Source organism: Athene cunicularia (assembly GCF_003259725.1).
Source record: "Athene cunicularia isolate RWA chromosome 6 unlocalized genomic scaffold, athCun1 chr6_part1, whole genome shotgun sequence".
Lineage (NCBI taxonomy): Eukaryota > Metazoa > Chordata > Aves > Strigiformes > Strigidae > Athene > Athene cunicularia.
The window spans coordinates 12,049,571-12,065,098 of NW_020799105.1; the positions used below are offsets into that span (position 1 = coordinate 12,049,571).

Consider the following 15,528-nt stretch of genomic DNA (forward strand, 5'->3'; position numbering starts at 1 on the left):
CCGCACGGAGACCAGAGTAGGGCTGGAGGTGAGTTATGACCCTGGGAAACCCTGCGTTCAGAGAGCAACTCGAGGCGGTGGCCATTTGTGACAGGCTTTCCCTCAAGGGAAAAAACAGCCTGACTATAAAATGTTTTCTTCCGTCTGGAAGTGAAATGGCACTTGAGAAAATAAATATGTTGCTGCCTCCTGATGTACTGTATGCAATTGTAAGCCTCTGCTAAAAATACACAGTCAGAACAACAGTCTGGGTGTGCCCAGCAATCTCCTGTTCAGAGTCTGGGCAGTGAGACCAAACAAAACTTCGGAGAAGATAAACAGGACAGATGAAGTTAAGGGCTGTATTCACTCTCTCACTGCAGGCCCCAGAGATGTTCCTAGCAGGAACAGGTATTTGGAGAAAGTTTTTGTGGAGACAATGGGCTCTCTTTCCACCCATCCACCACATACCTCTGGGAGACCTTGGCTGCACACCTTGAGTTTTGGGGAGATTTTCTACTATAACAGAGTGCAAATGTGCCACCAGGAATTTATTGGCCAGAGGAGTGGCATTTAGGATAAATTATTATGTAAGTCCTGGTAATTTGTGTAGCATCTGATCATCACCATAGGGCAAACCCCATGGTCGCCCTTACCTTGCCTAGAAGAGCTACTTTGCATCTGCTCCAGGATCTCACCTGAAGCAGCCCCTTCCCAACACACGCCCCATGGCTGGCAGCATCCAGTTACAACAGCCCAGCTGTGCCCTGCACCAGCCATAGGGGATTGGGAAGAACTTCCAGCAGCCCCTCAGAGCACTGCTCTGCCCACACAAGGATCCGATGTGTGAACTTCAAGTTCACTGCTTAAGCTACTGCCCATAGGAGCAGCTGCTGCTGGGAGGGCAGAGCACACTGCCAGTGCTGCAAGGCTGCGGCAGACACGGACAGTGGGCACCTAACTGCACATCTCTACCTGGGAAGGATCCCCTGCTTAGCCAAGGAAGAGAAAAAAAAAAAAAAACCAACACCCAGGAATTGCTGCATTTTTCCTGTACTGGGTGACCAAAGGCATATCTAATTAGCCACGAGTCATTAGCAGAAGCCTTTTCTGGCCCATTCAGTAAGTCCCATGGCCACCACTCGTAACACAGCCCAGAAGCATCAGCTTGGTCTGAGGTTTCTGCAGCAGCTCTTCTGCTTCAGCCCTCTTGCAGCTTTATTTGGCAGCAGAGTTAACCCATTTCCAAGCAGCTGACTAGGGAAGGGGAAATCCAAGTAGTTGCTGAGACATTCTGGCAATTGCTTAAATTAGCAAAAATTATTGCATTATATATAAAATAAAATCCACTGATACTGACTTTATAGCAATTTAGAGCCATCAAGGGCCTCCAAGTTCACCCTCCCAGGCTCTCTCCTTTGCTATATGCAGGTGAGGAACACCCAGTTCCCTCCTACATTAGAATGCCTTTCTCCCACATGGCATGTCAGAGGGAGGCTACAGGGGGACAGAGGAGGTCCCTCCCTTCATGGAGGAGTGGGGGCAGGGGTGTCCCTGCTGGCCCCCAAAGAAGCAGCTGTCAGGAAACAAGCTGGGGCAAGGCAGGGTACTGCCAAGCAGAATAACCCACCACATCTGGGCAAAAGCCATGTCAGCAGTCATCCCTAACTTTGCAAAAGGTTGTCAGGTTGCAAGTTGTTCACAGGAGAGACTACTGTCAGGCAGCTAAAAAACCAGAAATATAAGCATTTGCATTTGAGGGGTTTTTATTGTTTATTTATAATCATTTAAAAGGTACACAATTTTGCAAGCAAGTCAGACCCAGCCCCTCACAACCCTCCAGGTTTCCAGCACAACTCTGAAGTCCACTCTTCCAAAGAGACCAAGCTGTGGAAGTGCTGTGGTCCACCCAACTCCAATAACCTTGCTGGAAAGCCAGCACCTCTAACCAAGAGATGAGTCAGATCCAGAGCATGGCCTCAAGCAGCAATTTCAACAAGGGCACGTGACCAGGAGAACTGAGCACCAGATTACCAAGTGTAAGAGGATAGGGACACCATGATCTTCTGCCAGTGCATAGGGAAGTGCTGCATACAGGCCTCACACAGTGATTAAGCACAGTCATATGGTCATAAACAGCAGTGACAAGATATGCAGACAATTGCTCTTCACAGTGCTCAAGAACCCCTCCCTCCTCTGGGACCTGCACTGCTCCCAGCCTGGAGGAAATCCCACTTTGATCTCCTTAACTGAGTGCCAGGAAGGGAGCCAGCTTCAAGGACCTTCCCTTGGACAGGGTAGGAAGAAACCCATCTTCTAATCAAGGGCTGTTGTCTGGAAATCCCCCCACCACACCATGACTACTCAACCAAAACAGTGGAAATCAAATGTTCATTTCAAAACCAGGAACAAACTGCTGATCTGACAGACAGTCAAGTGCCACATGTTTACTTCATAGGATGGGCATTGTGCATCAAACAGGATAAAGCTGCTGTAAGCTTGTGGAAGATGGGGAGCAGTTAGAAGTCAATGGAAGTGGTGGCATCCATTACTTGTGCTACTTGCTGGCTGCACTGAGAACATCTGCCAACTGGCTCCCAGGAGGGCTCTGGAGCATCTGTCCGTCAGGTAACTGACTACATCAATGTCTGAGTTTCTTTTTCTTCTTACGGTTCCGATCCTCACTGCTGTCATCTGCCTCACTGGCACTGGGGGTCACAGCCCGCTGGATGACTTTTTTTTCCACTGCATATTCTTGCTCTCCTACCTTGGGGTCTCCTTTGATCAAGAACTCCCCTTTCCGGTAGGTTATGGAGACGCTGGTCCGTGGGTAGGTGCCATAAACCCTCCGGAGATCATCCTTCACAAATTCTGGAAGGTCTTTCCTTGGTCCAAACACCTTTCCAAGCTTCCCCCATTGAAGCTCCCCTCTCATTGTGAAGCCTTCTGGCCACGTGTCTCGATACTGATCTGACCTCTGGTAGGTAGCATAGGGATTGTAGAGAGGGACAGGGACCATGGGAGGGAAGTGCCAGGTGTAGTATGGATGGAAGTAGGGATTAGAGGCACTGTAGAGATGATGATACTCCACCTGACTTCCCACATAATCAGGGTAGCTGTTCCGGTCCACCACAAAGGTGATGGGTCGAGTGTAGAAGTTGTGCATGTGGATGGGAGGGAACATCACAGAGCTGGTCATGTCTTCTGCTCTCCCAGTCCGCAGTGGTCGGTAGGTGTATGCAGAAGGTGGGATCATGGTTGGGTAATACTCCTGCGGCACAAAGGCAGACTGGTACATGGCAAAGGAGCTGGTGTTTTTTCTATTTGGTTTGGTTTTTGGTTTGTTTGGGATTTGTTGTTTGGTTGTTGTTGGTTTTTTTTCTTCACACAAGGGACATTTTTCCAGAGCAGCTGATGAGTCTCAATCTGTGAGGACAGGAGGGGACAAGAAACAATTTACATTGGTTATATAAATTCCAGAACCAAGCTGAATAAGGAGATACACCTAGTACTGTAAGCATACCAACTAATTAATAAAAGGAGCTCCTTGCATCTGCAGCTTGCAGGGGCAGTAACATGGCAAGAACAAGCAGAACCACATTGCCAGTGACTGCCTGTTGGCTGCTCATCAAGACTCCTCATTTAACCCACCCAGATCTCGGTGTTACAAAGATGAGAACAAGCTGGTATAAAAAACACTAAGGACAGAGAGGGCCTCATATCCTCATGACATGGCTCTGCACTGGTGGGAAGCAGTGAAGCAGACAGCAAGAAGCTAGAGACCCTTGAGCAGGCATAAAAATGGGGAAGGCAAGCACTAGTGAAAGAAGACCAAAAATAAAGAAAGCAGGCAAAGAGAGGAAAGAGGATACAGCCCAGCCCTACTGCAATCATTTCAGCTGCCATCCTGCCCAGACAAGTATATCTTAAACAAAAATCTTCAACTGTCCTTGACTCCTTCCACATCCTCCCAAAGCCCTGCTTCTGCTCTGATAAGCAAACAAGAGCTGTTGCCTGTTGTTTCTAGAGCAAAAATCCGTGCACATCTACATGTCCTCTGACAATTTCTCATGTAAAACCATCTCGTTTTGGTCTCGCTAGTTATCACTCATGTGTGCATTTACCTTGAGCAACTCTGATCCACGGCTGAATTTGTTCTTAGCTTTCCCTCACCAGACAATCCAAGCATCCTCCAGGGCATTAAGCAATGTCCTCCTATGACTCAGTATCCTCTCCCCAAGGGCAGGAAGGGAAGCTGTACAGAGCATGAGGCTTTTTTAAAAAAAAGTTTGCTACTAGAGACAGGAAAAGACCATGCACAGAACTACAGGCAACAAGGTTTTTTTCTTCCACAGATCCGGTAAACTTTTTGCCTCAGCCTTAACTACAGAGCCTCTCACACAGGTGCTGACTGAGTAACATAAAACTCACACCTCAGGTCAGCGCTTTTCTCTAGCCTAACAGGAAAACCAGCAGTCCCTTAAGAACCTGCCTACCACAAGCAGTGCTGGGTACTACACAATGGTGGGTTTGCCCTTTTTTTTTTTCCCCAACCAGCACAAGTTGTTCCTGTCCCTTGAGGTTCATTACCTGCACTAGCTCAAGCCTGCTTTTGCTATGGGTGCAGAGCTAGAAGTCTACCCCTACACAGGGAAATACACTAGAGCATTTTGACAAGATCGGGCAGTACCCTTAAACAAGACTTGCAGACTGGGAGCCAAAGCCCATCATAACTATCACACCCTCAGATAGGAGAAAATAAAAAGTTCACAACCTACTTCATTTAAAGCCATTACAAAAAAGAGGCTCAAATAGCTTCATGCAAAATAAAGCAAGCAAGCTTGAATAGGTTTGACCGAGGTCTCCCCAGCTCACTAGCAGGTGTTGGGAGGAGGGGAGCAGGCACCATGATGTTTCCTGTGTTTAGCCCAGCTTACAACAGAGCATAGCTCAGGCACTCAGCAGGCAGGGACAGGCCTCTCTGTGCTTGAGGGCTCCTAAAAATCTCCCTGAGTTTCTCAGACCACTCTGAAAACATTTAGAGCTGAACCTCCTGCAGCAAGAAGCTCCACTGCACCCTGTTTGAGCACACTTAATCTCCTTTCAATAAACATCTAACGATTAGCTAGCTTCCAAACACATTACCCAACTAATTTAGAACCACCTTGTGTATCAATGGCAGCAAGAGATGGGTAAATGGAATAAATGGTCTCTTCTTAAAAACCTGTCTCGGTGCGTCTTTTAATCCCTACTGAGAGTCACAGAAACATTTCCATGGATCCATCATCTGCACAGAGACTGCATAGCTATTGCATCCATTGAGCAAAAGAAAGCAAGTCCAGCTTACCCCTCCTGCTGAATCACAGTGTGTTGCTTCATGCCAGTTTAGGACAGCCCTGGGGATTCTGTTATCTGTCAGTTGATGACCAACTCAAAAAAACCCTACAAGTGTTGTTCCATCTACCATCCACTGCAGCACTCTACATTTTTTTGGCTGTCAGCATCAGTGCTCCTGGGCCTTCCCAGCAGCTAGGAGGGAAGGAGGTAACACATTAAAACACTGAGGTTTTAGCACCAAGGTGGCCCAAGAACAGCTATTTCACATTGGAAAGGAAAATAAGCTGGTAGCTCTGCCAGGCAGCATGGCCTATAAGAGGAAGCAAACTCAAGAGCTAAGAGGGGGAATGAGATGAGGATTAAGCAGGGCTGGGAGCACTCCAGGGCAGCACTGTCATATGCCCAACCACAGAAGTCAAGACATTTCCCTGGAAGCAGATCACACAGAGAGGAAGATGTTGAAAGCAAACAGTGTAGACAATACTTCACAGCCCCAGAGGAAGTTTGCAGACCTGTCACAGCAAGCCTTGGCTGGGTGGCTGGGGCTCTGGCTGCCTTTGCCTTTTGGGGGCTCTACTGCAGAGCTGCCTGGTGCTGCCCTGTCCCTGCCTGCTCCCCAGCACAGAACTCTCACCCTGTGCCCAAGCACTAGAGCTCTCAGGATTGCCCCAACACACACCTTCACAAGCACAAGGGCCTGAATCCTAGCTCCTGGCTTGCAGGGCATGGCACCGCTCTGAATCATTAGGTGTGCCGCAACAAGGTTTTGGTATGCAGGAAACACAGGGCTCCTGCCCTGCCCCTGCAGAACTGCAGCCTTGTGCTCCCAGGGGCTGCCATTATTTACCCTGCCATTACACCAGTGCCTGTTGTGCATATTGACCTTCAGGCTTCTTCAGCTTCCAAAGGCAGGGGAGACCACAGTTGGAGCAAAGGACTCTGCCGAGCTGAGCTAGGATGTGACAAATCCACATGTATGGGAGGAGAGAGGGCTTTGAGAGAGCCAGTGGTTATCTTGCCTGACCCTGTTCCACACTCATAAAAAGCCAGAGCTGGTAGTGCTTTAGGCAAAACAGGGTTTGCCAGGAAGGTGATCTTTTGTTAGACCCTCTGATGACCAGAAGACTTCAAAAGCCAGACGCTTAAAAAACCACAGCCCCCAAACACCAACATTAGCTAGTGGTACTCCTTGTGAAAAGGGTCCAACCCCCATTCAGTCTCTTCTCCCCTTCACCTGCTCCTACTTCCTGTGTTTCTCCAGCGCCAGCAGGCAGAGGCTGCCCTCGCTTTGGAAGTAAATATCCAATAGCCTCCAGCTCTCTCCTTTGCTTTTCAGGAGCTGAAGGCTGTTGGATGTAGGACCAGAAAGGGAAAAGGGATCCTGGCTGACCTGTTCCTTCAGGCTACCATCCATCTACTTTCTTCCCTTGCTCTAATTTCACACTCTCCTATGCCTGAAGGTCTGGAGCAGGAAGGTGTAGAACATTCCTTAAAGCCCAAGCCAAACTCTGCTCAATGCCTCCTTGGTCCTGAGAGCAACTGACAACCATCAGTACACACCAGCTCCTTGGTGGTAGAGATGGAGAGGTTGGACAGACAGGCACCAGGCTATGCCTGGAAGGCAAGCCTCCCCAGATAGGGCACTGGGAGCTATGATTGCCAGCAGGGAGCAACAAGGGACCAACCCAGTAAGAAAGGCCACAGCAAGAAAGCAAAAGATAAAATAGCCTCCTCCTTCAAGCCTTTCCATCGGTTTTGGCCTTGCTGGAAAAGGATTCAGCCCCACTTGGCTGGAGCTGAATGAGAAGCCAGGCACAAAAAAGAAAAAAAAAAAAAGGAAAAAGGAGAGAAAGCTCTCAAGAAGGTCACAGCCAGCTGAAATGAGATCGTCATCTTTGCTTGGTGAGAACACGATACTTCAGACTCTTCCTAGGTTTGCCAAAGCTGACTCCAATTCCCTCTCCCACCAGCCAGCCATCTGGCAGGGCCGCTCTCTCCTCACATATCTTAGTGCAGGTTGAAGAGACTGACACCACAGCTCCCCCAATACTTGATCTGCCGAGAAAAGCGTGCTTCAGTGCCAGCCGACCCAGACAGAGTTGCTATGGAGCAATCAAGCAATGTTTGCAACACAAAACCAGGGAGTACACTTGATAGCTCAAGTACAGGGAAGATTTTGTTTCACCACTCTATTATGCAGTTACTACAGGTAATTAATCCATCTCTCGTTAATACAGAAATGCACAAAGCTGGTAGGACTTTCCTAGTATCTAAAGCAGCAGAAATTACTTCCTAGCATTACAGAAGAGCAGAGTTTTGCTTGACATGTCTCAGGGCAGTAGAGCCTTACTGTCACCCAAGCTAGTTTTGAATGTGGGGAGCTGTTTAGGTAGTCATGGATCACAAACAACACTGCAAGCTGCAGAAAGTGGAGGAAAATAAATACATTCTCTAGGAGAGAGAGATTAAAGTGAGCCTGACTGTAGCATGGGCACAGAACAACAAACCAGGTGTGCCACAGTATCCAACATGTGAAAATTCATACAAATATCTCATGTCTGGAGAGACTGGTTTCACCTAGACCAGAGAGTTCAGAGAGTATCACCAAGTCTTCTGTCCACCTGAAGCAGCAACCAAAGTTAGCTGGATCCTCAGATCAGGCTGGCAGTTTGAAACAGGTTTAGATGCTTCCTCAGGAAGCATACTGAAAGCCAACACAACTGTAGAGACACTTGGCCCACAGAAGAGGCCACGTAATTAAGTCTTTACCAAGACTATTTTTGCCTCATGGCATTGCCCTATCATCTCCCAAAAAGAACAGGGAGATCCCATTAAGTTACTGTTTCTTCTCCACTGTTCCAACACCCAAACTTTAAGACTCTTCTCTCTTTCTTCGTGCCCTGTTCTTCTCCCCACACCACAAAACCCACAGATCTGTTGCCACTGCTTTGTAGCAACTCTCAAGGGTACAGGGATGAATACTGCAAAAGCAACATTTTCCCCTAACCAAGGGGATGAAGAACTCCTAAGTTATTTCCAGTTAGTCTCCCCATTTTGGGAAGAATCTGCAAAATTGTTGCCATCTAACAAAGCCTTGGCAAAGGCCTCCCTTGGAAAAAAACTTCAGGGACTGCTCTGGAAGTGACAACTTAAAACTGAACATAGTCATCAACATGTGTCTTCCACAGCTCTGGTGTCAGAGTCCCACACACTCATCCAACATCCTAGTAGCTGGAGACAGTGTGTGGGAGAAGATCACAACAGAGGTTTCTTATTTTTCCTTGTTACTTCCATCCCCCCTACTGCCAACATAGCATCATGCTCTGTTTGAGGTCTTTTAAGAAAAACTCACCCAGGAGAAGACTCCCAAGTACTTCTTGGGGAGGTGGGAGAGTGGCAGAGAAAGCCATGCAGCACAACACAATAGCTTTGATCCTCTGCCACCAGTACTGATCCTTAGGACAGAAGTACTTGGCTGCTTTCCTAGAAGGGATGCTCTCGCTCAGCCAGACATGCCTGGCAACACCACAGGAATTCAAGGAAAGTGCAATAGCTTGTTACAACCTGGGCCTCAGTTTTCACCTAGAGGAGCAGATTCATCACAGAAGCACTTTGAGATTTTGTTGCCCCCACCCCCCAGTAAAACAGCACCACAGGTTTTTGCTGCACTCTTCAAGAGAAAAGCAAACCCACACTGTCCCAACAAAGCACTCCAAGGAGTGTTAAATACTTCTACAAGAGGTTACTACATCATGCCTAGTGTGACAAGGTGCCACAAGGCAGTAGCCAGTTAACAGCAGTACAAACCAGGGCTGCAGGGAACAGGTCTTGCCTCCCATTTGCCAGACAAAGCCCATCACAACCCAAGGGGAGGGTTGAGTTCTTGGAAGAAATAAGCTCTCATAGCATCTAGAAAGAGCGAAAGACACTGTGTGTGGGCTGAGATGAAGCAGGGCCATCTCTGTCCCTCTCCTACTCACACACTGCACTCCTGTGGCCCCTCTGGCAGCACAGAGCACAGCCTGGATGAGGAAAGGGGTTTGCCAGTTCAGGAGGAGCTCTCCGTTTCAGACTTGTACCCTGAGTGCCATCATAGTCACAGGTTTATGCATGCAATTCATTTTCTGTAAAGCTGCAGTGCACATAACTGTAACCTGCTTCCTGCAGGCAGAGCTGGCACTGCATACCAGGAGCTGGGCAGCTGTTACATGCCAGTGTCTTCTTACATCGATCTCAGATATTTCTAGACGGAAAGTTTAGTGAGGCAGGAGAACACACAGCCTCTGCTTCTCAGAAAAGGGGTGAGGCCATTTGCCATACTCCCTTATGCTGTCTACTGGTAACATGTAAAGGAAGATAAGTGATACTGAAAGCAGCTTGAACACAGCCCATGAGAAAGGGCAGGTACTTTGCATGAAAACTTAATGAAAGCATGTAAGAAGTAAAGCTATGAGGTGGAAAGGGTTTGAGAGAGATGAGAAATAGAGATTAGCAGAAATGGAGAAACCCACCAATCCAGACAGTTTATGTTTTTTAGTAAAAGGTAAACATGAAAGCTATTTTGGTGGGATCAAAGAAAGCAGCATCACAGGGCAGGAGACAGATGGAGATGGCTGTGGACTCCCCTGCTTGCCCTCCAGGTCCAGAGCTGGATAGGAACAGCAGCTGAGGGGTGGCATCCTCTCCTTGGCAGCAGGACAAGCAGCCCAGGTTTCCAGACTGGACCAATTCCTTCATCCACTCATCTCTGAAGCTATCTAACAAAAATTTAGCTCATGAGCACAGCTGAGGAGCCTGGAGCAGCCCTATGCAGCAGGGCACCAGTATATAGGCTTTGTAGAGTGTGAAAATGCTGGTCTACAAGGCTCTTCGGCCAGGAAGCAGCACATTTGCTCCCCCTTACACATTCAGTAGTACAACTGGCACTGGAGGAAGGCCTGCAAGCAGCTTCATCCCCTTCCCCTCCCCACACCATTCACCCGGTCTGAGGAACTCCCCCAGCAATGCTGGCTATCTGACCCTGCTTCCCCCTACACCACAGTAGGGACCCTTCCATCAGGAACTACTTCACTGTTCAAATTCATACAGCTGCCCAAGCCAGCTGAGAAGATACCATGAGCACAGCTGAGATCAGAGCTCATTTTGGGATGGGCAGCCCAGAGGGCCTCAGATACACCAACTCCCTCTTCCAAAGGGGAGCAAGTTGCCACCCTGCTGAGAAAGCATTCATGCAAAACCTACTGTACTTGATGCTCCCCTCCAAAAGGTGGGCTCACAACCACTCCGAGTTATTGCACCATGAACAATCCCTTCAGCTCAGCCTAGAGCGAGGATTTAACTTCTGAAGCCAGAAGACCCCAGTCCCCACCCCCCAAACTCTGTTACTAGTGCAGCACGAAGAGCTCCAATTGGCACTGGTAACTGCAGAAATAGCAGTTAATGCCTATTACAGTCATTCACCTCTTTTATAGGCCCTTTGAAGAGGGAGTAGATCCTTTTCAGCTATTCAAAGCAGCATTCCCAGAAAGCAGTGAAATCTAGTATGAGTCTGGCATTTATTTCTGAGGTTTATGCAAAACCCAGACTCTGTATGAGGTCAAAACACCAGGAAAAGCCCTAGTCATCACAGAGCAAGTCTTTACTCGACTCTGATGATCTAAAACCCACCACTTTGTGTAACTCAGCTCAAATAGCAGTCAAAATGCAACTCACTGCTGATGAAGAGAGGTTTGGAGCTGCCACTCCTACTCTCACTACAGCTGCTGGATAACACAGCAAGTCTGAAACAGCCGCACAGCCAAGAATAAAGTGTGGTGAGTGTTACCACAGAGTCACTGCATCAGCAGGCAAGACTCTGGAAACCACCCCTGCCTGCTGCCAAGGCAGTCCTGATACCGTCACCCCTCCAGCCTCTCCCCGGGTAGAGATGTCTGCTGCACCAGGGTCTAGATTTTGGACAGGCACATGCACTATCCCTCTTTTTTTTCCTCTAAACTTTCTCCTTTCTTGACATATTTTCCTTTCCCCATGACATAACTTGTGTTATTAAAGCTACCACCACCACCAGCCTCATCTTCCTAGTAACCACTGCAGTCACCCTTTGCATCATATCTTCCTCACCCAAGATTCAAATCCTCTCTATGTCTCAGGATCCCACGCTGCCCTACCAAGAACCACTACCTTTTTCTGATCTAAACCCTTTCCCAAGTACAGCATGGTTCTAGACACTACTGTTTTCTTTAATCAAGCATATTTTAGTCAAGCATAACATTCAGTCCCAAGGATCCCCTCCGTGTTCAGACACAGCCTGCACAAACAGACCTCCTCCTCTCACCCAAGAGTTCATCTGATGTCCATCATCTTCATCTGCATACTCTCCACTTCAGAGCAGATCTTGGTGTCAGTTAGCTCAAACTTCCAAACTGGGAGATCTTGGACAAGCCCCAGGTGTCACTTCAGTGCCCAACTGTCCCCCTTCAGATTGCAGTCTTGAGACAACCAACTCAGAAGATTTTTATCAATCACACCAATAGGTCAACTGAACGATCAATAACCTCATTAACACACCACTAGTATCTCATGGTTATTTATATAATTTTGCATACAACTATGAAGCTACTAATCAAACCTTATGAACCACACACAACTGCTGATGAGTTACATGCGTATCACCCTTCCTTTCCACACTGCTTAGTACTAGAGTGCAAGTCTACCCCTCTTTGCTCTGCCCTCCCACACCAAGTCTTTCCAGTATAGACCTGATGGAGAATCCAGCAGGCTGTCCAAGGAGCATCACTCCAGCATTGCAGTGGGTTTGGGTCCTCAGGCTCCACTAACATCTGTAGATATCTGTACTCCTGCAGTCAGCTGATCCCAGCCTCATTCTTCCATCTCATTCTATACCTTAGTCTCCCATTTCAGGATCTACTTTTGCTATGCTCATACCTCCTTTCCTCCAGTCTCCTCCCAAATAGACAATCCACCCCTAATTACTTCTTCCCCATTGGTCTCAGTTTTGCTACATAACTAAGTCTGATGCTTCCAATATTGTTACCTAGGCAATCTCAGCTTTACATGGTATTACTGATACGGTGCGGGCAGCCTTGCAAGGTTCTACCCTGCAAGGGTTGCTTCAGACACCCCTATAGTTATCTGGTTCCTCCTGGTTATATATTGTTTACACACTCCAAGACAAATCATTCTACTTTAGCCTTGATTCTTCTACCTAGCTCCAGCTACCTACAGGCACTTTCTTATCTCACACACAGAGAGTTTGCATAGCAAAACATGTTTTTCACACTGTTATTGTGCTTTCGCAGCATTCTGCTCTCCCAGCTGCTTGATTACAAATCTTTGCCCTTGAAAGGTTCTTGGGAGAGAGTCTCCTGGTGCCCTGCAAAGGCCTCAGCAGGTTACACTGACTGCTTTTTCAGAGGAACTTCATGCCCACAGGGGGTTTCCTCTGTGGACAAACACTAGCATCCGATGCCACAGCAAGCTATTTGCATTTTAACTACTTGAGTTTTAAATACACTTGGATACCATTCCTGTGCGTCCTGCATCAAGCGTCTATGTTTGGAAGTGAGGAAAGGGTAACTTCTTATGCACTTGTACTAGATCTTTCCATGGGATCAACACCGCAAATGGTGGGACAGGGCAAGAATCTGATTATCCAGACTTTAGGGTTGTATTACATATCATCCCTTCAGTGTCTAAAAATGCTTTCTGTTGCAACAGCCACACATACTGTATTTCTAGCTTAAGTTCAAATATCTGAGCTAAAATTACCCATGGGAATACTGCTCCTATTGCATCCCCCAAGACAAACAGCTGCAGCATCTGCCAATCTATGACTCTATAATACATTAAAAAAAAAAATGAAATCAAACTACCATCTGTTATGGTTTTTAGACAATGCAGAACATAGCTCACAAGTAAAATTGATTTTTTTAATGGCAATCAAAAGGCAATCCTGTGCTTCCATGAACATAATCACTCAGAGAGGCCCTTCTATGTAATTTTTTCTAAAGTGTTTAAAGCCTATCATCCCATAAACAATAACAGTTTACATTAGTACCTTTCACAAGCAGGAGAGGCTAGGAAAGTTACAGGCTAGAGCACTATCATGAATCAATACCCCAACCGAATTATGCTACTATACATGAACTTGCATCTACTAAATAAAAAAGCAGAAGATACACCAGGGTGAAAGAGGTATCACCTGCAGAGGGATTTAAGCACTTGTGTTTCCAAAATGCCAAGGAAAGTGCAGAACACCAGAGTTGTATGCCACCATTACAAACATTTAAGCTAACATTACTACTGTTTTACCATTGTAACTGGTAAAAACATTGCAATATAGACCAGTCTTTAATCAAAAGTACAGAAAACAGAGACAGACATTTGTTTGGTGTGCACATACTCACATCCTGAGAAAAATCAGCCAAGATGATACCTTCACTTAACTAAGGAACAAGAAACACTAGGATACACAGTCTGATTTTATGAAGGCAGCTTACTTTCTACCATCTCTTTTCACTGACTTACCTTAATGATGCATACAGAGCCAGGAGATACACTAAGATACCACATCTCACCTTACAGAAGCTTTTCTGTAGTAACCAGGACTACAATACCTGTCTGAACATGCCCTTGTGTCTAAGTAAAACAACAGAAAGCTCACTCCTTCAGCAATTACATTACATGCTCAGACAGGGATCTTTAAGCCTAGCTACCTATAGACAATACTACTAAAGCTAATACAAGGTTTGTGTCTTAGCTAGTGAGATACCTTACAGAAAACAGGACTTAAACGTAAGAACTCAAGCAGAGCAAGAACAGAGGGTTTAGGTAAAGGAACAGCTAAAGTCAGCACATGAAACCAGCATAAAAACCCCAAAGCACTCACCAAAACATCAGGTCCTTTCTCAGAGCAGCAAGACACTATTAGCAACACTCAAAGAAGAACTGTAAACGTTAAAGTAACAGACCAAATAGCACAGAAAAAAGCCTACTACTGAGTACTTTAGAAATGAACCTTACTGTTTCTTTAGCCCACCCCACAAGCTTTAGCTCACACTCAGTTATAGATAGCTAAGCTAGTATTTGTACTCACTACTCATTCAGTAGGTTGTAATTAAGAAGCCATACAAATGGCTCCCATCAGCACTACTTTATTGTAAGCACCTGCACCGTCATGGGCCTTTACAGATAGAAATCCCCACACAGGTTTAAAAAGGGTGACTGGGTCTACAAGGTCAGCTCATCATTGCTTAGCACAACTGCATGCTTCTTGAGAATGCTTAATGCCTTGCTCTGCTGCAGGTGATCTCAATAGCTGAAGCTAAATACCTACAAATCACTCTTTAATTACAAAACCTGTTGACTGCAATTAATTGCCTGGCTTCTACAGATTTAGAAAAATGACCTGTTTAGGAAGCTGCTCGTAAGTCTAACACACAAAAACACTGGGAAGTAATAGGATGTGATGATACTTTTCTGCACACAGCTTTTGCCTCAATATTCTCTGGTGAAATTTATGAATAGTTGGATGGGAACAACTGTTGCAGTGAGAGGTGGAAGGTGATGCATATACACTGAAAACAGAAGTCACTTCCTTAAGAGAAAGTTCCAAAGAGGTATCTCAAGTAATAAAAAGGACAACAGTTTCTACTTTCTCAAATACATGGCATGTAATGTAAATGAACCTTGGGAGAGAAGTGTAAATAGCTGATGGCCCACACCAGAGGTAAGCAGGGCATTTGAGGGATTACAGGGAAGGCAACCTGCCCCCAAAGCAGCCACGTTCATAATTTTCTTTCCACTTTATCATTTTGCAGCTTGGCACAACACTCTTTTGAGACTGCCTTGGAGCAGCTCGAGGTGTTTAAGGTGAAAAGGCACCACGAGTCCAGCTGCCTTTACCAGGAAGGATCATGTGCTTCCCAGCTCTGTTTCTCCTCCAGCCCCACGATGCCGGGGAGAGGGGTGGAAGGCGCCAGGGCAGCCTGCTCAGCACGGGTCACCCCGAGGGACACGGCCTGGGGCGGTGGCAGGGGCCCTGCCCGCCCGGGGAGCCGCTCGCAGTGTTTGAGCCGGCGGGTCCCCCCGGCCCGGCGGCGTTTCCATGGCGACAAGCGCCCCGCGAGCCGGGTGATCATAGAGGACTGAGCCTGCTGCGGCTAGAGAGGCCCCGGAGGAGCCGTCCCTGCT

At 47.0% G+C, this 15,528-nt stretch overlaps 1 protein-coding gene across 1 annotated transcript; it reads right to left on the reverse strand.

Moving 5' to 3' along the window:
* Positions 1-2,565: 2,565 nt before the first annotated feature.
* LOC113481757 lies at positions 2,566-3,406 on the reverse strand. The gene has a single exon (XM_026851621.1). It carries the CDS (start codon positions 3,275-3,277, stop codon positions 2,621-2,623), a length of 657 nt encoding a protein of 218 aa, XP_026707422.1. The 5' UTR covers positions 3,278-3,406; the 3' UTR covers positions 2,566-2,620.
* Between the last annotated feature and the right edge of the window lie 12,122 nt (positions 3,407-15,528).